This window comes from Purpureocillium lilacinum (assembly GCF_023168085.1).
Source record: "Purpureocillium lilacinum CBS 284.36 DNA, scaffold_2, whole genome shotgun sequence".
In the NCBI taxonomy this organism is placed as follows: Eukaryota; Fungi; Ascomycota; class Sordariomycetes; order Hypocreales; family Ophiocordycipitaceae; genus Purpureocillium; species Purpureocillium lilacinum.
In genome coordinates, this window is record NW_027072112.1 from 6,171,817 (window position 1) to 6,196,653 (window position 24,837).

General features: G+C 62.0%; 11 protein-coding genes across 11 annotated transcripts; 3 read left to right on the forward strand and 8 right to left on the reverse strand.

The window, feature by feature from the left end:
* Window positions 1–1,027: 1,027 nt before the first annotated feature.
* PLICBS_003652 (uncharacterized protein) lies at window positions 1,028–1,942 on the forward strand (the record flags this gene model as incomplete). Its single annotated transcript, XM_018323415.2, has 2 exons — window positions 1,028–1,127; window positions 1,188–1,942. The coding sequence occupies 2 exons, from the start codon at window positions 1,028–1,030 to the stop codon at window positions 1,940–1,942; spliced, it is 855 nt and encodes a 284-aa protein (XP_018178645.2).
* Window positions 1,943–2,578: 636 nt separating this feature from the next.
* On the reverse strand, window positions 2,579–3,480 carry PLICBS_003653 (GTP-binding protein; the record flags this gene model as incomplete). The annotated part of the gene is made up of 3 exons (XM_065600263.1): window positions 2,579–2,889; window positions 2,958–3,225; window positions 3,451–3,480. 3 exons carry the CDS (start codon window positions 3,478–3,480, stop codon window positions 2,579–2,581), a joined length of 609 nt encoding a protein of 202 aa, XP_065456335.1.
* Window positions 3,481–5,004: 1,524 nt separating this feature from the next.
* PLICBS_003654 (uncharacterized protein) lies at window positions 5,005–6,484 on the reverse strand (the record flags this gene model as incomplete). The annotated part of the gene is made up of 2 exons (XM_018323416.2): window positions 5,005–6,224; window positions 6,385–6,484. The coding sequence occupies 2 exons, from the start codon at window positions 6,482–6,484 to the stop codon at window positions 5,005–5,007; spliced, it is 1,320 nt and encodes a 439-aa protein (XP_018178646.2).
* A 2,266-nt stretch (window positions 6,485–8,750) lies between these two features.
* Window positions 8,751–9,546, reverse strand: PLICBS_003655 (10 kDa heat shock protein; the record flags this gene model as incomplete). The annotated part of the gene is made up of 4 exons (XM_018323418.2): window positions 8,751–8,775; window positions 8,852–8,910; window positions 9,061–9,288; window positions 9,544–9,546. The coding sequence occupies 4 exons, from the start codon at window positions 9,544–9,546 to the stop codon at window positions 8,751–8,753; spliced, it is 315 nt and encodes a 104-aa protein (XP_018178648.1).
* Window positions 9,547–10,182: 636 nt separating this feature from the next.
* On the reverse strand, window positions 10,183–12,840 carry PLICBS_003656 (serine/threonine protein kinase; the record flags this gene model as incomplete). Its single annotated transcript, XM_018323419.2, has 4 exons — window positions 10,183–10,805; window positions 10,859–12,188; window positions 12,287–12,564; window positions 12,792–12,840. The coding sequence occupies 4 exons, from the start codon at window positions 12,838–12,840 to the stop codon at window positions 10,183–10,185; spliced, it is 2,280 nt and encodes a 759-aa protein (XP_018178649.2).
* Window positions 12,841–15,635: 2,795 nt separating this feature from the next.
* On the reverse strand, window positions 15,636–16,185 carry PLICBS_003657 (mitochondrial 54S ribosomal protein uL11m; the record flags this gene model as incomplete). The annotated part of the gene is made up of 2 exons (XM_018323421.1): window positions 15,636–15,971; window positions 16,051–16,185. 2 exons carry the CDS (start codon window positions 16,183–16,185, stop codon window positions 15,636–15,638), a joined length of 471 nt encoding a protein of 156 aa, XP_018178651.1.
* A 369-nt stretch (window positions 16,186–16,554) lies between these two features.
* Window positions 16,555–17,520, forward strand: PLICBS_003658 (ribosomal RNA assembly protein krr1; the record flags this gene model as incomplete). Its single annotated transcript, XM_018323422.1, has 1 exon — window positions 16,555–17,520. The coding sequence occupies one exon, from the start codon at window positions 16,555–16,557 to the stop codon at window positions 17,518–17,520; it is 966 nt and encodes a 321-aa protein (XP_018178652.1).
* Window positions 17,521–17,712: 192 nt separating this feature from the next.
* On the reverse strand, window positions 17,713–18,916 carry PLICBS_003659 (uncharacterized protein; the record flags this gene model as incomplete). The annotated part of the gene is made up of 2 exons (XM_018323423.1): window positions 17,713–18,769; window positions 18,858–18,916. The coding sequence occupies 2 exons, from the start codon at window positions 18,914–18,916 to the stop codon at window positions 17,713–17,715; spliced, it is 1,116 nt and encodes a 371-aa protein (XP_018178653.1).
* Window positions 18,917–20,976: 2,060 nt separating this feature from the next.
* PLICBS_003660 (uncharacterized protein) lies at window positions 20,977–22,063 on the forward strand (the record flags this gene model as incomplete). The annotated part of the gene is made up of 2 exons (XM_065600264.1): window positions 20,977–21,125; window positions 21,196–22,063. The coding sequence occupies 2 exons, from the start codon at window positions 20,977–20,979 to the stop codon at window positions 22,061–22,063; spliced, it is 1,017 nt and encodes a 338-aa protein (XP_065456336.1).
* A 116-nt stretch (window positions 22,064–22,179) lies between these two features.
* PLICBS_003661 (uncharacterized protein) lies at window positions 22,180–22,662 on the reverse strand (the record flags this gene model as incomplete). Its single annotated transcript, XM_065600265.1, has 2 exons — window positions 22,180–22,474; window positions 22,559–22,662. The coding sequence occupies 2 exons, from the start codon at window positions 22,660–22,662 to the stop codon at window positions 22,180–22,182; spliced, it is 399 nt and encodes a 132-aa protein (XP_065456337.1).
* A 468-nt stretch (window positions 22,663–23,130) lies between these two features.
* On the reverse strand, window positions 23,131–23,745 carry PLICBS_003662 (uncharacterized protein; the record flags this gene model as incomplete). Its single annotated transcript, XM_018323425.2, has 1 exon — window positions 23,131–23,745. One exon carries the CDS (start codon window positions 23,743–23,745, stop codon window positions 23,131–23,133), a length of 615 nt encoding a protein of 204 aa, XP_018178655.2.
* Window positions 23,746–24,837: the final 1,092 nt, after the last annotated feature.

Below are 24,837 nucleotides of genomic sequence, written 5' to 3' on the forward strand. Positions count from 1 at the left end.
CAAAGCCTTAGCAGTAAACTCATTAAAAGACCAGACCGGTGGAAGGCAAATGAGGATTTGGCAATATACTTAATCCCTTCACGTCCATCACTCTCACTACCTTTGGCATTGGTTTCACCTGTGATACAAAATGAGACGATGTATGACTGTCCCTCGTCTCATCTGTGATAACCATTGCTATGAACCTGCCACACTCTGATGGTTCGCTCAAGTCGTCGTTTCCACGAGCTGCACTTCTTTCCTGTCAATGGTGGTCACGCGTTTGGCTACAGGGACAAGGTAGTGGATAGTCTGACAATATATTTACTCCATCGACCACTGTGCCATACATCTGCCTACCTGCGTTGGCCCTTGGTTGACAGTCGACTGTGCACGGCAATTGATGAGCAATTTGCCTGGTGAAAGCTGTTGAGCCTTGATGTCATGTCGTCAATGAACCAAATGAGCCTGCCGCTCCACCTCTGGAGCTGTAGGTGTGCTTCCGCTCGGTCCCGCCTTTTAGCGCACCTAATTACTGCGCTCCACCAAAAAGTCCAGCATCCATACAAGTTGGAACGTCTCAACGTCACGACAGCTGCCCAGCTACCGACCTGCCACCTGCGCCCCGGTCCGCCTCCCCAGGGCAGTCAACCTCTCTTCCTCGGCGTACCCCCTTGACCTACGCACCTCGCCTGTCGTTTCCGATGCGGCGTTTCGCTCTACTACCGCCAGCATCATGACGCCCTCCCCCCGCGCGGCGCTGCTGCTCGCCCCCTTCCCAGCGCCATCCAAGCTCCTTGTCGACGCAGCGCTGCCATTGTTCGCGCGTCGCATGTCCTCTTCCTCTCCCGCTCGGAGCCGCGATTCGGATACCTCCGCCTGGCCGCTGCTCAAGCGTCGCGCCCGGCCATCACACGACACCAGCGCCGGTGCGGCTCTCGGCCAAGGGCTCCTCGCACGCCTCGACACCACATCATCACCATCCTCCCTCGCCGTCGAGCAAGGCGCCGCCTCATCCGCCGTCGCCGCCAAAACAGACCCGCGCGTCATGCTCACGATCCACGGCCTGAGCACCAACCTCAATGCCAGCGACTTCTACCGCATCGCGCCGAGTGACCTGTCCAGCTGGCACAGCGTCATCAAGAAAGGTGCGTCTTTGTCCTTCACTGAATAGTGCGCAAGAGGGCCGCCCTGACACACCACCGCAGTCCAGCAGCAGCGCGACCCCTCCACCCTCGAGCCCCTCGGCCGGTACCACGTCTCCTTCTCCACGCCCGCCGCCGCGACCGCCTACCGCGACCGCCTCGTGCGCCTGCACCGCCTGGCGCGCCACCGCCTGCGCTCCGAGAGCGGCCTGTGGGAGGCGTCTACGCCCGCGCACCTGCGCTCTCCCGGCGTCGAGCCCGCCGCCGAGCTCGCAGCCTTTACAGTCGCACCACCACCCCCGACCTCGTCGTCCTCCTCGTCGCGTGCGGGCCTGGATGTCGAGAAGCGGCGCGTCTCTGCCGGTGCCGGTGCCTGGGCGAGGCAGCTCGCCGACCTCGTTCGCGGGGCGGAGCACGGGTACGGTGACAAGCCCCCCGTTGTGCTGCTGCGCGTGTATCCGCCTACATTGTCTGCCGAGGACTTGCGCAGGAGCATCAAGGAGGATGGCGTCGCTAGGGGGTGCAGATGGAAGGTCTCCGCGCCGCAGCAGCTCCAGCAGCAGCGGGCGCAGCGAGGCCATGACAGGGACGAGGGAGGGGACTCGACGCATCGGAAGGTTTCGTCTCGTGCCCACGACGATCGGGACACGCCAGAGACGCTACGGGGCAGGTTCGTTGTCGTCTGTGCGAGCGAGGCCGAGGCGCGGCGCTTCCACCGACACTGGAACCAGCGCGCCCTTCCAGCGGTGCATAACAGCGACGGCGTGGCATCGTCGCCCACGGAAAACATGATCCATGCATCGATAATAAACTGGTAGCCGCCTGTAAATATCACTGTGCCTGTTCTCCTCCCCCACCTATCGAGAAGTGTCTCTGTACAGCCAGTCCCCCGTCTCGGTATCTCTATCTTCCTCACGCATGCACGCCAGCCAAATCGCTCTCATCGCAAGTGCAACTCTTCTCCTCGGTCATCTTGCCCACGGACAGCCAAACGACGTCGCACCCCACATCGAATCCGCGTCCACATCGTCGTGAGCCGAGCGTGAGAGCGAGCGCCTCCTCCATACATGTCAACAGCCTCCCGAGTCCGCCGCGCCGGTCTGGTCTAGCGCAACGCACAAGAGCATGTATTAAACCCAGATGAAACAAAAACCAAGAAAAGATAACTCCGGACCGTGTCTGCTGCTTTCTTCTAAAAGAGGCGTGTGCGTGCTCCAGTACGTGAGGGTGTGCGTGCAAAGGTAAGAAAACGTGGAACATGGGTTTGTCGGGATGAACGCGGAGCAACGTGAACCATTCGCCGCAAGGATCTCCTGCTGAGGCAGTCCTGTCGGTCCCAGGGCGTTTCGTCCCCGCTGTGCTCGCCTCGCAACCGGCAGGCAGCCGCAAGCCGTGAGATGCGGGCGATTCCAAACAAACAAAAGCGGCAATCGTGTCGTTGGTGCTGTGCTCGTCTAGCAGCACTTGCCGCCCGCCTCGCTCTTGTCACCGACGTTGACGCCGGCACCGGCGGGCTGGTCGTTCTTGGAGTTGTCGATGAGGCGCTTCTTGATGTCGGCGGCGAGGCTGTAGAAGGCCTTGTCGATGTTGATGTTGCTCTTGGCGGAGACCTCGAGGAAGGGGATGCCGAGCTCGTCGGCGAGGGCCTGGCCCTGTTCTTGGGAGACGACGCGCTTGTCCTCCCAGTCGCACTTGTTGCCAATCAGGATCTTGTTAACGCCCTCGGTGGCGTGCTGCTCGACGTTCTGGAACCACGTGCGGATGTCTGTGGGTAGGGCATCATTAGCTGGGCTGCTACTGTGGTACTGCAAGAAGGGGAAGGAAAGCACGCACTGTTAAAGGACCGCTCGTCGGTGACGTCGTAGACGAGCAAGATGCCCATGGCGCCACGGTAGTATGCGGTGGTGATTGTGCGGAAGCGCTCCTGGCCGGCCGTATCCCAGATCTGCAACTTGACGCGCTTGCCATCGAGCTCAATGGTGCGGATCTTGAAGTCGATGCCAATGGTGGTGATGAAGGACGGGGTGAAGGAGTCTTCGCTGAAGCGCAGCAGGCAGCACGACTTGCCGACGCCGGAGTCGCCAATCAGCAGCAACTTGATCTGTAGGGGGCAGGTCAGCGTTTGGCCTTGCCGTCATTCATCGTCGTCGCCAGCGTCGCCCGCCGCAGGCTCTCGAGACCCTCAGTGGTGGCAGCATCGGCGGCTTGGCAGGCTCCGCACAGGCGATGACGCGCGAGGGGGAGATGCGAGCCCGCACCATCAGGAGACGCCGGCGGCGGAGACGACAGACGACGACGACAGACGAGGGGCGGGGATGAGGCGTACCAGGAAGTCATAGTTGCGGTTGTTCGGCATGGTGGGCGGTGACGACGACGTTCGTCGAGCGAGCGTTGGTGGTCAGGAGGGCGGTCGTCGGAGGTCGAACGGGGGGCCGGCGGGTCTGACGTCTGCGGTCGCAAGGCGGGCTCGTCGAGGGGAAGGGAATCGAGGAGGTTTATCGCGTCGGGGAAAGGGTGCGCGTGCGTGACGAAATGGCGCGGACGGCGGCGATCGATTCGAGTCGCGACGAGGCCGGAGTTGGCGGTGCGGGCTGCGGCTGCGGTTGCGGTGCGGTGCGAGATGAGATGAGATGCGCAAGTGGCCTCTGTGGTGTCGTGGACGGGGAACGTGGAGTTGGACGGGCGCAGCCTGACGTGGTCAGTCGTGGCGGTAATACTCCGTCAAGTGCGTCGTAGCGAATGGCACCCCAAGGAGCGCTGCGGTGGGCGGTGGCGGTGGCTGTTTTTGCCCCTGTCGGCGGCGTCGGCGGCGGCGCTGGCGGGTTGCAGGCGCGCGGCCTATTCAATGGACGTGGTGAGCGGCGCAGCGGTTCGAGGCCCCGTCCGCCCAGTTGTGTTGCGCGCTGGACGACGCTGCCAGGCACCACCCACGGCGAGCGCTGCAGGTACCGAGCTACTGCGGCGGCGGCGCTGATGAGCTGACAACAGCAGCACGGGCAGCACAGGTCCCGCCCGCCTTTGCGTTTGTTGTTTGCTTTTGCCGCACCGGCTGTCGGCAGCGGATTTGTTTGGAGCTGAGATGGAGGACGGACTGGCAGACGTCGCTGCTGCTCGTTGTACGGAGAATGCTGGGCTGGGGGATAATTCGCGATATTGGAAGCAGCATGGAAGGTTGATAGATCATGGATGCCTGGGTCGCTCGGGCGGCTCCTATTCGTTCCATTGCAGCGAGCGCCCGGTCGGCCTGCCTGCCCGCCTTCACGTGGCCGCAGCGGGTCAGGTTAGGATGACGAACTTATGCTGTGCTCCAAGCCTGGTTCGAGGAGCTGTAAGTAGTATGTACAGCTCATGCCGCATTTCGCACAGTGTCTCGTGCACAGGATGAGTGCGGCCAGCCAATGACGCAGCGGCTCGCCTCGCCGCCCGACATACAACACCGTGCGAAAATCACCTTGGAGAGCCACTGATTGATTACTGATGCCTGCATGCGCGACCAAACTCTCCTCCTCCACGCACAAGCAGCGATCATGAATGAACATTCAGTGCTGCCTTCACCGTCGCCTACAAGGCACCCATTGGTTATCTCGCCGTCAAGGTGGTGATCGTCGTCTCAAGCATTCGACGCTAAGAATCGCCGATGTTTCACATCGACAGCGGCACCGCACCCTTGCGTCTCACATGCAAAAGCGCCTTGGCGGCGACTTACACGCCCGGCTGTTCATCATTGATGACTTTGTCTTGAGCCATGTAAGTTATTGTCTGTAGCTGCTGATGTTTTGATACAGATCAAGCAAGGGCCATAATGATATACGGACTCATGCGGTACTAGAACAAGTCCTCCTGGCCCTGGCCCAGCTCTGACCGCTGCTTCAAATACTCATCACTTGCAGTCGCCAAAGCTTCCCTGGCATCCCTCGCCGCAGTGTCGACTCGACGTCCCGCACCAGTTCATGCTCGAGCAGCAGCTACCGTAGGCGCTGCCCCGGCACGTCTGGCCCTTGTCAGCGCCGCATCTCCCGTCGGTCGACGTCTTGGACCCTGCCGCCCCAGAGCCGTACCCAGTGCCGTTCGACGGCGGCATGGACGACACCGCCGCCGGGGCGCTCGCTACCGCCGTCGCCGTCGCCGTCGCGTTCGTATCGGCTCCTCCTCCAGTCGACCGCTCGTGGTTGTCCCACGGCTTCGGAATGTCACCCGGCACCTTGGCCGTCAGCTCCTTGCCCTGGAACGCCGGCGGAACCGAGACGTCCTTGCCGCCGCCGCACACGCCTTCCATGCTCTTGCAGTAGTCCTGCCACACCTTGCAGTTGGCGCTGCCGCTCGGCGGCGCGCTGTCCCAGCACGTCTGGCTCTGTTCGTAGCACTGCTTCGTCGCCGCCCAGCAGCCAGTCGCCGACGTGTACTTGGCCAGCGGCTTGGCGCACCAGTTTGCGTTCTTGATCAGACAGTCCGAGGGCACCGCGCCCTTGAAGTCACCCGGCTTCTGAACAGTTGGTGACGAGCTCGAGAGGTCCTGTGGCTTATTGTTGCCGGCAGCAGGCGGGCCCGCGGGGATGTACACTTTGGGACCCGGCATCGGGTACGGCAGCAGCGGCTTGTTGTAGATGTTGTACGTCAGGCCGGGGGACGACATCGCGACGTACCCGGGGATGCTGGCCTGGAACTCCTTGGGCACGTCGAGCTTGCCCTCGGGGCCATCCTGGACGTATATCTGCGCGCACCCGGCGTAGAACTGCGGGTCGCCCGCTGCGGGCACGTTGTGAAGAGCGAGGATCTCGGGCCGCACGAGGTAGTACCCTCGCGGCAGGCCCGGCGGCAGGTCGACCGACAAGAGGCCCTTCTTGGCGATGAGGCGCGTCACGCACCACTCGCCCGTCTTGGCGTCGAGACCGTCCTCCCAGATCTTGAACCACCCGGGGCCCGCCGCTGTGTCCTTGTACATGTCGTCCACCTTCTTGACGTACACGGCGCAGGGTCCCAAGTGGCCGTCAGCGATGGCGCCCTCCTGCTCGCCCGTCGAGTACATGCGGAACTCGAACGTCAGCGTGGCCTTGCCTGGCGCGGGGCACGTGTACGTGACGGCCTTGCCGCCATCACGGTCTGTACGCGGTGGTGTGTCAGCTGTTGTCTTGTGTATGTGAATGGCAAGACGTGGCAGTGAATATTGGCAAAGGGGCAAACGCACTGCAGGCCATGTCATCACCCGTGACAGGACGTATTGGGCCATTCGCTGTGGCTCCATTCATCGGCATCCTCACACACGTGCCATCGCCCTGGTTCTTGCCGTTGATGAACAGCGTCGTAAACAGCGTGTGGGCGCTCGCCGCCGAGACGAGGCCAAGGACCGTGAGAACCTTCATCGCGAAGACGCAAGTGTGATTTGCCCTTCTACAAAACGCGTTGCTGCTATCGTGAAGCCAAGTTGTAAAAAGTGACGGTATAAACGGTCACCAAAAGTCGCACCAGGTTGGTTTGTATACCCTGTAATAAGGAACAAAGGAAGGGGAAGAAGAGAGAAGGCAAGTATCGGTTCTCGCGCAGCGGCCCCGCGAATTTAAAGAATAGAACAGAGCGGCCGTTGTCTACCGGTCAAATGAACGTGTGATAAAGTGTTGCTGCTGCAGAAAAAGGAGTGCTTGCTGCCAGCTGTTGCGCGTGCGAAGGAAGTGATGAAGGAGAGTCGCCCAGACAAAAGCGCGCCCGCGTGCCACTGTGCGTACCTTTGCGTCCGATTCACAGGTACAGGCCCCAGCAGTCAAGGAGTGTGAAGTAACAGCGATACAACACAACACTGAGAAAGTGACAAAGGGCAGGCGACAGTTGGCAAATAAGACCGAAACTCGCACTCGGGGCGGGGACAGACGCACGACGATGCCACGAGGAGGACCTCCTTGTGTCTATGAAGCAAGAAGCAGGCGGGCACCGAGAGAGAATAAATGAACGTCGACAGCAACACACTCACACGCACACACGCTATACCTTGAAGGTCGCCTGGGGTCGGTTCTTCTTATATGCTGGTCGAGCGGCTGCTGTGCAGACTGAATGCCTCGTCGACAGGGTACAGTGACGCTCTGCACGACCGCACGAGCCAGGGCGGCGGCTACCCAAGCTGCCAGACACTTGGGCAACTCAACTCTACGTTGTGCGAGCCTCCGAGTTCATCTATAGTGCCTCTTCCATCCTTCAATATGCCGCTACCTCCCCCTGATCTCCCCGGCCAGCATCCCCATGCTAAAGCTTGGGTATCCAAGGTAGGTAAAGGTTGGTAGCCGCCCTGCCTCCCCGCCTCCTCAAACCGCCTCCCCTCCTCAGTCCTGCACGTCATCCGCAGCCAGCCAGCCAGCCAGCCCTGCATGCATGCATGCACGCAGGGCCGCTGCCGCCGCCAGGCCCGGCCAGCCCAATCCAAGAGCCGCAAACACACACAAACCGCTGGACAGGATCTCGTACGGCGAGGCAGACATCCCGCTCTTCAGCGTACTCGTAAAACAAAACAACCCCCCCTTGGCGAATGGCAGACCCGACAAGGGCGGTCCTCGGCGGCGGGTCAGCTCACGCATGTCGTTGCCGCCGCCCAATGGACGTCTCATGGAGGCCAAGAGGCAGCCGGCCTTGAAACGAAACGAACGGCCTTATAATCGGCGCCGCGGGCCGCGACCCAACAACCAGGCGGGAAGCACCCCCCCTTCGTCGCACAGCGCCTACTATACTTCACACTGCACGAAATGGCGCCGTCCATACAGGAGGTGCGAACTGTAAGGGACTATCGCCGCCGCACTGTCAACGCCGGCCTGCCCGCCTAGGGGAAGCCCCCGACCAGCAACACGCCGAGAGCAAAGCACAAAAAGCAGCACGACCCCGTGAGGAGGCCCGATGAACCCACATAGGGGGGAACAAAAGGGGGCCCGGGAGGTGTCCAGGCGCCGTCTTGCGTTTCAACATGCGAGTGGCGAGCGACCAACGGGTGTGTTTGCGCGTTGGGCCCCCGTCTTCATGGCAGGAACCCCCCCCCCCCGGCGGGCTGCGCGCAGCAAAACGTTGCGTCGGACAAGGAGCTTTGGCGGGCGCGTCGAATCTCGACTTTTGAGGTCCCCGTGACATGCGGTACCACACAGCGAAACACGGTGGCGGCCAACAACGACGCCTTTCATATCGGGCCTTCGCGTCGAAGAAGTGCGCGTAACCCCCAAGACGGGCGACGAATCTTGCATCTCCTGTCTTCATAACCGGAGCGGGGAACGGGGGGTCCTCATGTTCAAGACCTGGTGAGTGCTCTATCTCGTCCACGTAACGCCCCGAGCCGGAATCAAGCAAGCAAAAGGACCGAGCCCGGTGCAACAGTCAACGATTGAGTGGAGATTTGAACATGGAATCTGCGCGGTCCTGAGAACTACTACCTCGTACACCTCGCACCACTTCCCGTCTCCCCCCGCGTTCAAGCATTTTTTACATTAGATACCGCCGTCCCCAGACACACTGCGAGAGATCCCATCTCCAAGTTTTCCCCTCCCCATATTCTCGATCGCGACGTCTTGCCGTATGGTACAGTATAGTACAGTTCCTTGTCCCGATGGTCGGCGCCGCCTTTGCTTTTTGAGTTTTGGTCCGCGTGGGTGGGTATCGTCTTTACTCGTTGATCTTGGCCAGGATCCTGTCACAGGGCGTTAGTTTCCAACATCGTCCGCGAGGTCACCATTGTTGAGGGGGAGCTGCTTGGGTGAACTTACTCGCTGTCACGGAACAGCTGGTACTCCTCCTCACCGGCCTTGACGGGCGAGCCACCAAACTGCAAACCCTCGTGTTAGCACATTCCGTTTCTATACAATATACAAAACCGCCAGTAGCCGTAACCCAGCGCGCGCCTCCGTCATGTCATCCAATGTAGGACGGCGCCGCGTAGAGAGCAGCCAACTTCGGGGGATAGGCGCCGGCATACCTGAGGAATCAGCACCCGGTCGCCGACGGCGACACCCATGGGCAGGCGGTTGCCCTTCTTGTCGAGCGCGCCGGGCCCGACGGCCAGGACCTTGGCCTCGTTGAGCTTCTCGACGCTCGACTCGGGCAGGAAGATGCCGCTGGCCGTCTTGGTCTCGGCCTTGACGCGCTGGACCAACACGCGGTCCAGGAGGGGCGCGAGGGCGCGGATGGATCGAATCGAAGTGGCCTATTCCACCGGGGTGTTTCGCGCGTCAGCCAGTCTGTTCGTTACGCAGTCGCTCACTCCCGCACTCGGCCAGCGAGCCTGCAAGCGCCGCGCCTCGTTCCCCCCGTAGAGCCCTGCCGTCGCCGTGCCGTGCTAGTAGCCGAGGGCTATCCGAGGAGCGCATGCCGAGCGCGTGCTTCTTCTTCACGGCCACAGCTTCGTCTGGCAGGCGGCACGGCCCGTGCAGCGCTTCCAAGTATAGAGAGATACACGTACCATTGTGATTATAATGTGTATGGGTCGAAGGAGGCTTCGCGGGATGCAATGACAGAGCAATTGGAGTCGGTGAAGGGGGCTGATGGTCGGGCTCGAAGTTGGCTGCTGGAGTTGAGAGACGCCGGGCGGGTGGAGCTGCTTTCCAACAGCTTCCACAGCGGCAGCGAATTTTTTCGACCAGCCCCGAGCTGGCTGGCAACGGCCCCCCGGCAGCCCCGGCAACTGATTTCCCCGGTTCCGACCATGGCAGTGTACCTCCGCAACCGCTCCATCCTCGGCGCTCCACTTGCATGCGGCAGTTGCCGAACAGCTTCCCTCGCCGAACCGACTCGGACCGCCATGTCACATCGCAGCGCAAAGAGAAGGCATCTTGCATGCAACGTCATCATGCGCCACCAGAGGCAGCATCATTGGAAATTACCTGTCTACGGAGTACTACTCTATCCAATGTCCTGTATCCAATACCCTTGCGGCCCCCCTGTAATGTCATGTCCAGACTCGCCTTGCGCAGTCTGCCTTCTCTTCATGATGCCTGTCAAGTGAAACATGTCGTCCGTAGCTAGCCATTACACGAGACCTAGTCTCCTCGAACCCCAACGCCCTTGATTATTGCATTCAGTATGCCTTCCGCGTCGCATCTCACGTCTTTGGCTGAGGCTGCGACGCAGGCGGCTCGAGCACGTGGGTGTGGTCCTCGGCGGGAATCACCTCGCCGTGTTCGAGCTGCTGGCATATCACCGTGTCGGCCACCCACGGTTCCTGGAGGATTTCGTCCATCTTGGCGCGCGTGGCCGGGTTCAGGTCGAGCATCCGATGAACGATGTGTCGGCTGTCTCGTGGCAGCAGCCGGAGAATACGCCAGGGGCCCCGGATGACCTCCTTGCGCTCTCCAGTCGCGCCGTCTTTATCTTTGTGATGGTGGTCGCCATGATGAGACGCCGTCTCCGAGTTGTCGCGCTTGTGGCTATGGTGCTCCTTCTCCTTGACCTCATCCTCCATCAAAAAGTCCCGCGCGGGCGTGCTGGCTAGCTGGCTCTCCGACTTGGACGGGCGTAGCAGCCGGTTCGGGTCGTGACCGGGGGTTGGGTCGGCGGCGAACAGTTTAAAGGAATTGTCCGTCATTCGCGGAATCTTCCATGGGAAACGCCGCAGGGTCATGCAGCAGAAGATGATAGCGAGGGACCAGATGTCCACGGCCGCCGCGTCGTACTCCTTGGCGTCATACACCTCTGGAGCCAGATACGGATCAGAGCCGACGATGCCTAGTTTTCACAGTCAGCCAATGTATCGTGTCTCGGGTCTCAGAAGTACTCACCCTTAGCTGGAACCTCGCCGTTCTCAAACGGATACCTGAATACGTGTGCACTGCCAAAGTCGATAATCTTCATGATGCCCTTGTCGCTCACCACCACATTGTCCAGCTTGAGATCGCGGTGGGCTAGGCCGACGCTGTGCAGGTAGGTGACTCCGTTCAGGATCTGCAGAAAGCAGCATCGAATCTCCTCGCGCGACATCTTGCCCGTCATGACAATAGCAAACAGGTCGAACGGCGCGTACTCCATGACCTCGAACCATCGCCCCTTTTCCTGGAGAATGTCCAGCGTTTCGATGATGTTGCCGTGGTGGAGGGTCGACCCGACACAGAATTCTGCCGTGACCTTCTTATTGTACTCCTTTTCGGTCTCATATGTGTGGCGTGCCCTGAACTCTTTGACCGCGAATACCGTGCCGTCGTCCTTGCGCCTCATCAACCTGACGGACCCGCCGGCACCCGAGCCCAGCACTTTGCCAAGCTTGCCGTATTTGGAAGTGAGACCGTGGTCCTCTCCAAACGGAAGCTGCGTCGTAGACCGCGAGCTCGGCGGGGTCTTAGTGCCGGTCCTGATCGATGGAGCGGGTGACGCATCCCTCTTCTTTTGATGGTGTTTATGATGGCCCGATTTCCGGAAGAAGCGCTTCAGGTCGACCATGGAGCCACCGTGACCCGGGGCATGGCCGCTGTCGCTGAATTCCTCGCTGCCATTCTTGGTGCTGAAGAAGCCGGAGCCTTGCTTCTCCGACAGGCTCGACTTGGACCCGCCGGGCGAGCCGTGCTTCTTCTTCCGGGAGAAGACGAATCGGGGGTCGATGGAGTGTCGGGTCGGGTGCGAATGCTGAGGCGGGCGTCGGCCCTTGGCATACGGGTCGTTGGCGTCACCACCGGGGGTCACGGGCTTGGAGTAAAAGTTGGACGCCTCTCTGCGAGACGGGCTCGATTCTCGAGAGGTGGGAACTGAGGAGCCGCCTCCGCCAAACATGCCCCTTCGGTGCGACTTGTGGTCCTCTGCCGAGGATGACCTCCGCATGACCTGGTCGGATGACGCCGGTCGGTGAGCGAGGGAGCCCCTGATGGCGGCGGACGGTTTCTCGTGTGACGAGGTAGGCTGCGGGGTGATGGATGGGGGCTCGCTGAGACCCGAGGTCCGGTCGCCAGCTTCCTTGCCTGGCCGTCTCTCTCCTGCGCCTGACGGGCCCGACCCGGCCGGGGTCAAGGGAGGCGAGGCCAAAGCCGAGATCCTGGGGCTACCATGGGGAGACTGTATTTGGGAGGAAATTGGGGTGGATAGCCTGGTTGAGTCGGGAGACTCGTCCTCCCGAGAAGGCACCTGCAGGATGAAGCGTCAGCGATTTTCTAGTGGTCGCAATAAGCTGCGCGACAGTGTCTCAGGCTCGGCAAGAGAGCGGAAGCTGAATTGAAACTTACTCTCGACGGAGGCAAAGAGAATGCCTCGAACTGGAAGGTGTTCATGCGACGTTCCTGGAGGGGCTTGCCCTGCAGCGACTTTGTCGCAAAGGCCCTGAGCTGGTCGGCGGTGGCCTCGGTGATGCTGTTGTCCTGCTCGAGCTGGGGAACGGTCGCGGTCGCGGTCGGAGAAATCTCCTCGACGGCGGAGGAGAAGCGAACGGCGGGGACATCGTTGCGGAGCTTGCCGTCGTCGTCGGCGGCGGCAGGCTGGGATGTGGGATGCTCAGCCGGCGCAGCTGTGGATGGCGATGCATGTCAGCCAACTGGAACTGGACCGACCGATGGCGGGCCGGGTTCGGACGCAGTTCAAATGTCCATGGCCGGGCCGGCGGTCACGAAACAATGCGGCGAATGATGCGGCGCGGGGAGCGACAGGAATGTCACTGGGAGGGGAGGGGGAGGTGGAGGGGTACGGCTCCCGGGACGATCGGGAGAGACGCGAGGGACTGGGCGCAAGACATACTGTTGGGGCCTGGGACTGCAGCGTCCCGGCGAGGCTGTTCGGACGCCATGGTGAGCGCGGGATGGAGTCTCCAGCTTGTCGACGCGATTGCTAGATGTCTGGGTGCCCGAGGAGGGCGGTCGTGAGACCGTGAATGGGATGGCAGACGGGCGGGGGGGGAGAGAATGGCAGAGAGAATGGGGGTTTGAAGAAGTCAAAAGTCATGGAGCGGATGGACGGTAGGAGGTGGAGCTAAAAGAGTGAATGACTGCTTGCCCGAGTGACGGCGGCTGCGAAGGTCGCGGGCATGGCGGCGTCGGAGGGGCCGCTTTGGGGAGCCGGCGGGATGCTCCAGCGGGCAGGCGAGTGCTGCCTGCCCGGGGCGGGCTGCGCAATCCGTCGTCCATGGATGGATCCCTCGCAAGCCTTGGGCCATCCGTGGAGCGCTCGGGTGAGCCAGCCCGGCCGAGGTTTCCTCCAGTAGGTGAGCGGCTACAGCAGCCTCTGACGCTGGCGCTGCTCCCGGCGAACGACGACCCAAGCCCCCGGAAGGCGCCCGATTCAAGACGACCTGGGAGGCGCGCGCTGCGACGTCCGCTGTGGAGCCCTGCAGCCCCCACCTCACCCTCTCTCGTCTGCGCTCTGTGCAGGCGATTCCGTGCCCTTGATTGCTGCTGGCATCCTGGGCCGTGGCGGCGGCAAACAAGAGGCGTTCGACGGGGTTGCTGGATAGAAGCAAATTTGTTCCTCGAAACTTCCACCGGGCCCTGTTCCAAGGCGGTTGGAGCCTCCACCCGCCGCCGCCGCCGCGGCTGTAGAGTTGCCGCTGCGTGCGCAACATGCAGCCACCGACGAACCCTGCCTGCGGTCGCCGATGCGGCACTGCACAAGGTTTGTACGTGCCTATCGCCCCTTGCGAAAAATGATACCCGTTTTGCTACCTCGCCGCAGGTTCACTGCAGTGGTATGCAGACCGAGTCTTGCGCAGCTCCCGAGTGGTTGCGCGGAAGCACGTGCTTATCGGTGCAGTGCAGTGCAGCACGCAGCACTGGCCGCCCACCGACAGCGGGACGCGCGCGCGCCCAAGCTCCCTTGCCATGGCCAGCAGCTGGTCACCGCGCGCATCTTAGGCCTGCGTTTCTCCATCAATCTCACGTCGTGTAGAAGAAGTAATACTACAGAAAAATCTACGCGACGTCACGGCACCCTGAAGGAAAAAATTTTCATAACATGTTTGCGACAGCCACCTCGTCGACCATGATGCGCCGCCTTGGGGATAGTCGGGCCTGCCACCCGCCGTCCATGTGCCGCCACTTACTCGCAGGCGGCCGGACGCAGCCAGGGACCAACACCCAACAGGCAGTACAGCAGGCGACCACCTCACTCGCCCATTCCGCACTTTTTCTTCACGTCGGCGGGAAGCGAAAGTAACCTATGGCCAACACACGCCGCCGGCACTACCGTTCCTACCTGCTGCATTTACTGCCCCTGGCTTGCTCAGCGCAGAAAAAAATTTGTTGGGCGGCATTGGCCACTGCTTCCCGGCATGATGTTCCCATTGGCGGGCCGGACAGCTTGGATGCTGGATTCGGACGCAAGGTTCCTGACTCTCCCGCGCTGCCGGCGGCCCAACCACAGCTGTCTCCCGCCGACCGTGCTCCGGCCGTATTCCCGGAAGCGCCCGCCGTGCGTGCTATTATTCACGGGCCCCCATCAGTTTGTCATGCCGCGACGCGGTCTGCGGCGACCCGGCGAGAATTCCCTACGGTCATCGGCCCCTTGGCAGAGTCTCGATTGCACGGCCCGAGGGTCCAAGACATCGCCAAGCGAGGTGACTCACGAGATTAATGGCATCTCGGCCGTCTCGCCTCAAACCCAAGCATTGGCAGCAGCCACGCCTCCCGCACATGCTTGCTCTGCTATGCTCGTACTCGTACACGCGACAGCAGACTGAAATAACCGACGTGCCGGTGACATCTCGACGGCGAGGTCTACCCAACCGGCGACCCACTGTGGGTTTTGGATTTCTTGCTTGGCTCCCGCTGTTTATTCTTGGATCGCTGGACCCGGAATTTCCAGAAGCCCCAACGGCACGCAGCTTCGCCAATGGCGTCGCACAGGAGCATCAAGACCGCGCTGTCAAGCTTTTTCTTTGGTCCCCGTCGCTGCGTCACTGTGACTCTGTCACTTGACTCACGGAGCTTGAGCTCTGGGCCGTCGCATTGACATCTGTGTTGAGCGACCAGACCGCCAATGTTGGGGATCAAGTCACCCTCTCGCGGATAGGTACCTGCGTCGTCGGGCTTATACTGCGGTATAGCCCTTCTCCCTCGCAACTCGGCTCGTCCGCCGGCGGCTGCTGCATATGAGGAGTTAATCGCGACGCGTAACCCATCGTCTGATGCTGCATCCTTGGCCCTTCAGCTGGCACATTTGAGTTGGAGACGGATTGGCCCACTCGCATTCGTCATCGCGGCTCTTATCTGAGTAAGGATAATGACCCAGTGTCCCGTCAATCGAGGAACTCTAAGGCACAAGGTACTCGTCGGCACTGCTGCTCGGGATCTTCAAACCCGGATCACATGACTGTCCGTGGTAGCCTTGATGCGCCCGCCTTGCATCATATATCATCCACGGCAACATGTGAACCCCGGCGCATGGCCATCATACAGACCTCATGGACACTGGGAACAGTGAAATGACATCTCCAAAAACACAAGCGTAAAATCGTACAATTGTCCTCTAGATGGTATCTGTAACATGTTGTACACTGGCCGCGACGAGGGCTCTCTGTCTGCGACCGCACTGGTCTCGGCATCCCGAGGCTCGTTATCTGACATCTCTCGCCCCAACACGTCCACCACGTCATGCCACAACGTTGATCCCAATAGACTTGGCCTGGTAGATGATGGACCGGCACAGGCCCTCGAGGGACAGCCCCGACAGCCGCAGTTCTGACTGCTTGATCTTGGCAATCTCGTACACGTGCTTGAGGCTGATGGTGCCGACCGTCTCGTGGCCGGGTTTGCTGGCGCCCTTCCTGTTGCCCTTCTTGTTCTTGGGCGCGTCAACTGCGTTGAGGAGCAGCCAGGAAGTCTGCGGCGTGCGGAGGTCGAAGATGAAGGACCGGTCGGGTCGGACGGTCACGCGACATGGCATCGGCGTCCCGGGCGTGATGTGTGCTGTTCTGGCATTGAACTCCTGTACGCAATCCAGTCAGCACCGAGTAATTCCAATATCGTTGCAGGCCGTGCTCCTGGCCGGCTCGGAGGAATCGCACCTTGCAAAAGTCCATCGACTTGACACCCTTGCTGCCCAGCGCGGGACCGACCGGCGGGCTCGGGCTCGCTTGGCCGGCGCCCACGATGAGCTTGACGATCTGGTCGACGCCGCCGGCGCCCCTTGCCTTGGACATTATGGCGCGATTGGTGTCGGGGCAGGGCGGTAGGCCGTAGGGTTGGAGGTGCTGTCGCGATGTCGTCCGGCTGGTGGTGAGGCGAGGCTGCGAGAAAGATTTAGGAGCTCGTCCCTGACTGGGCGCTGGAGCGACCCACTTCCGGCAGACTGCCCCGCCACGGAGTCGGCCCCACAATATTTTCCAGAGCCAGCCCATGGCATCCTAAATTTTTTGGAAGCTGGAGGCACCGTGATCGTTCAAACACGACATCCCTACTGCGACACATCTACAGTAGCGGTCGAGCGAACTCTCTCCCACGCGGCTGGCGATTCCGATTATTGTACACGTCATCCCCGTCGATTAACGTGCCAACGGGCGAATACCACGATGCCGTCGACGCACAAGAAGGAAAAGCCGTGGGATACGGACGACATCGACAAATGGAAGATTGAGCAGTTCACGGCCAAGGACAACCTGGGCGGCACGTTTGCCGAGGAGTCGTCCTTCGCGACGCTCTTCCCCAAGTACCGCGAGGTGTACCTCAAGGAGGCGTGGCCGCTCGTGACCAAGGCGCTGGAGAAGCATGGCATCGCGTGCACGCTCGATCTCGTCGAGGGCTCCATGACGGTCAAGACGACGCGCAAGACGTTCGACCCGGCCGCCATCCTCAACGCCCGCGACCTCATCAAGCTGCTCGCGCGCAGCGTGCCCGCGCCGCAGGCCGTCAAGATCCTCGACGACGGCGTGGCGTGCGACGTCATCAAGATCCGCAACCTGGTCGGCAGCAAGGACCGGTTCGTCAAGCGGCGGCAGCGCATCCTCGGCCCCAACGGCTCGACGCTCAAGGCGCTCGAGCTCCTGACGCAGACGTACATCCTGGTGCACGGCAACACGGTGTCGGCCATGGGGCCCTACAAGGGCCTCAAGGAGGTGCGCCGCGTCGTCGAGGACTGCATGAACAACGTCCACCCCATCTACCACATCAAGGAGCTCATGATCAAGCGCGAGCTCGCCAAGGACCCAGAGCTGGCCAACGAGAGCTGGGACCGCTTCCTGCCCAACTTCCGGCGCAAGACGCTCAGCAAGCGTCGCGTGCCGCACAAGGTCACCGACAAGGCCAAGAAGGTGTACACGCCGTTCCCGCCGGCGCCCGAGAAGAGCAAGGTCGACAAGCAGATCGAGAGCGGCGAGTACTTCCTCGGCAAGGAGGCCAAGGAGCGGGCGGCGCAGAACGAGCGCAAGGAGAAGCAGAAGGAGAGGAAGGAGGAGAAGCAGCGCGAGCGCGAGGCCGAGTTTGTGCCGCCCGAGGAGGGCGGTCGGCCGAAGAAGAAGCGGAAGAAGACGGCCGAGTAGGAGGACGAATAAGAAGGATGGCATGGTCTCTGGCATGCAGCCTCTGGCCGCTTTTTGTTTGCATGTATGGCGTTTGATTTCTGGAGTCGCGCGTCTCGGTCAGGACGGTCTGGGCATGGCATAGTCACTTCCTTTAAGCAGACCAAATTCAATGCATGCATTGGCTTGTGTATTTGTTTCCTGTTACGTCGTCTACAGCTTTGATGAAGACACATCCCCAGTGTCAATCTCAATCACGAGCTTGCCAAACTGCCGCCCGGCCTCCATGTCTGCAAACAGGCTGTCGATACCGTCCAGGTTGTCCAGCCCCTTGACTGTCCTGCTGATGACAGGCGTGATCTTCTTTTCCGTCACAAACTTGACCATCTCGCCAAACTCCTTCCTCGAGCCCATGGTGCTGCCCTTGAGCTCCACGTTGGCCAGCACGGCCTGCATCGACCAGTCCATCTTGGGCGCCACCGTCATGCCGTACTGCGAGATGATGCCGCCCTGGCGGAGCAGCCGGACCGTCTTGGCGACGACCTTGCCGCCGGCGCCGTCGATGACGGCATCGAGATACGGCCTATCCTGGGGCAGCAATCCCGCGAGCTCCTTCTCCCAGTTCTCGTCCTTGTAGATAACACCGCCACGCGCGCCCAGCGCCTTCGCGCGGTCGATCTTGGCGCGGTCGCCAGACGTGACGTAGACGTTGCAGCCGAGCGCGACGCCAAACTGGAGAACCTGCAGCGCGACGCCGCCGCCGATGCCCGTGACGAGGATGTTCTTGCCGCGCGTGGCGGGGTCGCCCGGCGCGCAACCTGCCTTGGTGACGAGGGCGCGCCAGCCCGTCAGGCCAACGAGCGGCAGGGCGGCGGCCTCGGCGGGGGAGAGGTGCGGGGGCGCGGGCTCGACCTCGGCGGCGGGGACGACGATGTAGTCCTGCGCGGTGCCGACGTCGGTGAGGCGGCTGCTGCCGGTGACGCTGAAGACGGAGCCGGGCTCGGGGCCGGCGGGGTCGGCGGCCCAGCCGCGCATGGGCGTGAGGACGACGGGCTTGTTGAGGAGTGAAGCGGGGCCGCTGTCGACGACGCCGGGGCCGAGCTGCTCGACGACGCCGCACCCGTCGGCGAGCATGGCGGCCGTGAAGGAGATGGCCGGGTACTGGTGGTGCCGGATGAAGAGGTCGCGGTGGTTGAGGGCGGCGGCGGTGAGGCGGACGAGGACCTCGCCGGGGCCGGGCTGCGGCTTGGGGACGTCCTTGAGCTGCAGCCTGTTGTTTTGAGACGCGTGATATTAGCAAGATGCTCTGATTCTATGATAAGTCCAATGGGCAGCATGAGAGACAGCCGTTCACTCACGGGTAGTACACCTCGCCGGGCTTGCCGTCAATCTTTTTGATGTGGAGGAGCCGAGGCATCGTCGCGGCGGTTCTGGGCTATGTCGCTACCGATCCCAACTGTGAGTCTGAAGTCAAACGAAACGACAACGATATGAAGAGAGAAAATGATTACACCCGGCAGAGGGTCGCGGTTGAATGCTATAGTCTCACCTCGGATCGACAACGGGATGACGTTCCCGCCGCCAGCCAGCGACATGGAGCGAGCACCGGCACAGCGGGGCAAGCCGCCCCCGACGGAGACCTACAGTGGGCGGACAGCAGCGGCCACGGCCCCGCCTACAAGGGGGCGCCCAGACAATCAGCCCGATTACCAACCGCGCCCGCGCCCCAGGATTCAGGAACCTCGGCTGCGGCCGCTCGTCGCACGCTCCGGCTGTGAGTTCTGAGCGGGGAGGGGGTGAGCGGCCGGACGACCGGGGCGGCGCAGCAGCACGCGACCGTTGACTATGTCCGTGTTCACGACGTGCCGTGTGTGTGTTGGTTCAGCCAGGGCAAAAGGGGTACGAGAAGCGGGAGCGAATGGCGCAGATGCAGGAAGATTGCATCCATGGACCGATCCGACCGAGCCGCCGATGCGCATGGCAGGCACCCGCGAACCAAATGCGCATGGCTTGTTCAGTGTCTGTCTCGTCCAACGCCCCCCTTCGCTCGGCGATCCGTCAGCATGCCCGCAGGCCCGGCGCCCCGGCATTTGCATGCAAGTCCCGGCGGCGCGGTCCAATGGCGACCCTGCGCAGCACGTGGCCTCGTCGCACAAGGAGCAAAGACGTGTTTTGGCTGTAATTATCCATCGCCTTGCTGAGATCTGCTAATGCTCTCTCTGTCCTTCGGCGCCGTCGTCGTTGTCGTCGTCGCGGCCTGTCGTTGCAATAAAAAATGCGAGGCATGCCAGAGATCCCGCCGGGGACCATGTGCAACAGCACGGTGATTGGGGATCCGGGGTCCCGGGCCCTGGGCGGGCAGTGGGCGCGTGCGTGCGTGCGTGCGTGCCCAGCAAAGGAAAGAAAGGACGAGTCGGCGACCATGTGCGCTGAGATTGCATCGTCGTGCGACGTCACAGCGAAACGGCCCTGCGCTGGCGGGGACTACACTCCATGCGGAGTACGAATTGCCTTGCCTGGCAGCGGGCATATTCCCGCGACGTAGGTACGGAGCATGGTACAGAACCTGGCAACCTGCCCGACGTGACCCAGCGCTCCATGGCACGGCCAATGCCTTCCAGCTGTCACCTCAGTGACCTCACCGTCTCCGTCACCGACTCAGGCGCCGTGCATCCGCCCACCACCGCTGCTGCCCCAGTGCCCGGGCAGGCAGTGGAGGCTGGCACGCACGCCATGGTCCCCGAGCATTGCAAAATGTTCCGCCCGCCACGGCACTAACAACACGTGCGACCCCCCAAGCCTCTGACGATCCCCCCTCCCCCCCAAGAACCTTGAACTTGGTCGGCGACTCCCCCCTCCACCCCGTCCCAACAGGCTCCGCTGCCTCCCTTCCCGCGCTGCGCACCCTGACGCAGACTCGGCGACCACGCCATGGCGCATCGCCGGAGCAGTGGCCATTGGCAGGTCTCTGCGTGGGCTGCCATCTTTGCCTTTGGCGCTCTCTGCTCTGCGTGGGCACATCATGGCCCGCCGGCCGGCCTCCATCCATTCCCGATCGCCTGGGCGCGGGCGCAGCGCATAGGTTTCTCGGGAACTACTGCACTAACGTTAGCTGGTGCATGCTAGCAACAGTAGGCCCGCCCGACGCCGCGATCCGTCCTCCAGGGGAGGGGGGGCCCACGAAGCCACAAAGGTCGTCAAGGTATGCTGTCCACGACCGTATATGTAGGGACGAGCGCGCGGCGGTATATATTTAAGTTGAGCCCTGGCTAAGAATCCCGCTACGGACTACGATCCGTTCCTTTCCAGCCTCACGTCCTGCCGCTTGTCGGTGGAAAACCTCGCAACGGTTTTATAACCCTTTTGGTGCCCCCGGTTCTGGGTCCTCCGGAATTCGGACAGTCTGGTACTAGCCAGACGAGAAGAGAGGAAATAAAACGATCATCAAGCACCGTCCGACCGATCCCGCCAACAGCCATGGCGACGACGACGCTCGTCTCCGGCGTGGCCTTTGGCGCGGCCATGGTCGCCGCCGGCTTCGCCAACCCGGCCGTCGTCGTCTCGCAGATGAAGTTTGAGTCCTGGCACATGTTCCAAGCCTTCCTCGCCGCCACCGCCAGCAGCGCGTACGTTTCTCTTCTCCTTCGCTTAGTTCCCCTTTGGATGGTCCCGCGTACTGACTGAGTCGCCGAACAGCGTCATATACTCCATCGCCGAGAAGCTCGGCTACGTCAAGATCCAGCCGCGCAGCTCCTCCCCGCTCGGCCTCTTCTCCCGCTACGACGGCAACGTCCTCGGCGGCGCCCTGCTCGGCGCCGGCATGGCCCTGTCCGGCTCCTGCCCCGGCACGCTCTACGCCCAGCTCGCCACCGGCGTCCGCACTGGGTTCTTTGCCCTCGCCGGCGCCCTGGCCGGCGGCGTCCTGTGGACGGGCTATCTCGCGCCCCTCGTCAAGCGCCGCCGCGAGGACGGCGCCATCAAGCCCGAGTCCGGCGTCATCAGCGAGACGCTCGGGCTCTCCCGCGCCGCCACCCTCGTGCTCTTCGAGGCGGCCTGCGTCGCCGTCGTCGTCGCCACCGCCGGGGGCGTAAAGTCCACCACCGGCGGCGCACTCATCCCAGCGGGCGCCGTCGGCGGGCTGCTCATCGGCCTCGCGCAGCTCGTCTCCCTCGTCACGCGCCGCACCATGGTCGGCATCTCGGGCTCGTTCGAGGATGCCGGCAACCACTTCTGGTGGCTGGTCCGGGACGGCGCCGCCGCGGAGAAGCGCCCGCGCACGTACCAGAACATGCTCTTCGCGGCGGGCGCCGGCGCCGGCGCCTGGGCCATCGCCAGGGCGCTGTCGGACTCGGTCGTCTTCGGTGCCGTGGCGGGGCCCCTGCTCGAGGTGCCGCCGCTGCGGGCCGTGTTGGGAGGCGTACTCATGGGCGTCGGGTCGCGGCTGGCGGGCGGATGCACCTCCGGCCACGGCATCAGCGGCATGTCGCTGCTGTCGGCCTCGAGTGTCGTCACTATTGCGAGCACATTCGGCGCAGGCGCATTGGTAGCGACCTTGATTTACTAAGTAGGCAGCGATTTTGGCTACCCTTGATACCTCATGAATGATTACATGCCCCAAACCACTTCTTGTCACCTCCGCGTCGTGACTGCAATGTGAATGCGCTGTAAATGCAACATTCCCTACTGTTTCTTTGCGCCGCAGCCCTTCTTGGCCGTCACCTCAATCTCAATTTTCATCTCCTCCTTCATGAGCCCGCTCTCGACCATGGTCGCCGCCGGACGCACCTCGCCGAACCACTTCTTCAGCACCGGCCACGTCTTGGGGAATTCGCGGCGGTCCGGGAGGATATAGCGCACGCGCACCACGTCTGCCATGGAGGCGCCCGCCTCGCGCAGGGCGGCGTCGACGTTGACGAGGATCTGCTGCGCCTGCTCCGCCACGTCGTCTGAGATCTCGCCCGTCTGGTAGTTGTACCTGTTGGGGTGTTGCGCGCGTGAGTACACACGTTCGCACGCACAGCACGCATGTTGGCGCAAGGGGGCTGCTGGCACTACTTACCCAGTGGTTCCCGACACGACGATCCAGTCGTCGACGACCACGGCGCGCGAGTACCCAATCTCGGCCTCGAATGCAGAGCCGGAGCTGATGTTGTTGCGGGCCATGGTGGTTTGGCGGAGTTGAAGCTGAGATGCAGGATTGGAGGTTGTAGGGTAGTGGCTTGATGCCCCGAATGGGCCTACGGAATGATTGCTGGTGGCGGCTCAGACAATGGCTTTATGCATTTCGCTGCCTCTGGGATTGTTGCGGATATCCACGGCGCATCGCGACAAGCCGAGTCTTGGTGAGTCACTTCGCCGTTGCAGTTGACTTCGCTTTTCTCGTACAGTGTAATGGTCGGGGCCGGGCCGGCTGCGATGACGGCCGGCAAAGGTTGCGGGGCTCCGGTGCCGGGCACGTGGGGAATGCACCCCCTGTCCTCGGCCGGCTCTGCCCACCAAGCAGCGATTGCGATTGTGCACGCGGGTGGTGATGTATTTGGCTGCGCCGAGATATCAAATCGTCCACTACTCGTACAAACGTACAGCATCGTACAGGGTTTATAGTAATTGTACACCGTGCCGGGCCTCCGGCTACTGGCTGGTCAGCTCCTTGACCAGGCTAGCCACCTGCTTCCTATCCACATCCTTCCCCTCGAGCGCACCCGCCAGGCGCTTCATGACATCCCCCATGAGCGACTTGGCCGCCGTGCCCGCAGCCCTGGACGCCTCGACGGCATCCTGCACCAGGGCCTTGAGCTCCGCCTCGCCCAGCGACTGCACGCCGCTGTCGGCGAGGTACCCGTCGAGGATGCGCGCCTGCTCGTTCTCCTTGTCGACGAGGTCCTGGCGGCCGGCGGCCTGCGCCTCGGCGGCGGCGTCGAGCGCGCTCTTCTGGATCTTGCGTATCAGGGCGACGAGCTGCACGTCCGTCTTGATGGGCGTCGCCGTCTTGGAGGCGTTGAGGTTGGCCGACATGATGGCGCGCAGGACGGACAGCCGCGGGGCGTCCTTGGCGCGCATCGCCGTCTTGAGGTCGGCCTTGAGCTTTGACAAGAAGGGCGGCGGCGCGTCGTCGGTCGTCGAGTAGAGTCGGGAGGACCGGGCTTGGGGGGCTCGTCGGAGTGCGGGCGCGTGTCGGGGCAGGCGGGCTGCAGGCTGCGACCAGCGCAGGGCGGCCAGGAGGCCGGTCGGGGGCTTCGCGGCCATTCGGAGATGCGATTGGGGTGGGAGAGAGACTGGGAGATGGTTGCGAGCGATTTGTCGGCGCAGGAGTTGTTGAATTGGCGGCTTCAACAGAGAGGAGGGCGAGGTGCAAAAGGTGGTCGAGGGTGAGGCCAGCAAGAGCTGCTAAAATCGAAGCTCTTGGTGTCGCTGGGCCGGGAGCTCCCAATTGGTCCGGGGCGACCTCTGTGGTGGCCGGCGCTCAGTGCAACTGCCCCTGGTGGAGAACTGCCTGATGCTGGGAGCTGTAAATCCGCCAACACCAAAACCCCAACTTGGACGGCTCATGATATACTCCAATGAAGGCGAAATGATCAAGCATAGGGTGCCTCCCTCTCCGTATACCTACCGTATACCTAGAAATGAATTTGATCAAGAAGATATCCCGTTTGCTCGAGTAACTTGCACTTGGATGCCACGGCCATTTGGGGATCGACGCCCACGCCGCGACGGCCGATAATTTCGCGAATACATATATCCGGCTTCTTCTTACATCGAAAGGTCAAGCAAGAGACACGGGTGGTGTGCTGTAGGCAATAAACTACCATCCCATGTTAAAAGGCGACAGCGTGCTCCATGCTTGGGCTGAGGTGACAGGGCCGAAGAAGTCGAGCTGATGCTATGCGGCATCGTCGGCTAATACAGCGGACAGTTGGAGGGAGGACGATTCCTGTTTCCAGAAGCGAGCGCTGCCTTCACCTCTCAGGCAGCTCCCGAAGCCAATAATGAAGTCTCCCTTCGTCCCCCCTTTTGGCATGACCAACAAGGATGGGCTGCCTTGCTCACCACGCTAGTGAATGATATGGAATTCAGGCCCACGAGATCCCAGCTCTGCTCGGTCTGCACAAACGGTGAAGTCTTGGGCCAGGAAAGAAAATCGCCAGAGTGGCTTTCGTGGGCGAAATTTGCTGAGTCGGGGCTTTTGGTTTATAAAACAGGCACGGGCGGAAGTGGTCAAGCTGTCGACGACCCCTGAGCCTGAGCCGCTGGGCCGGCGCCCACAAGAACAGCGGAGTGTCTCACGAGACAGAGCTGCAAGGCAGTGCGAGCCAATGCAGGCACCGCTAACTTGGCAGC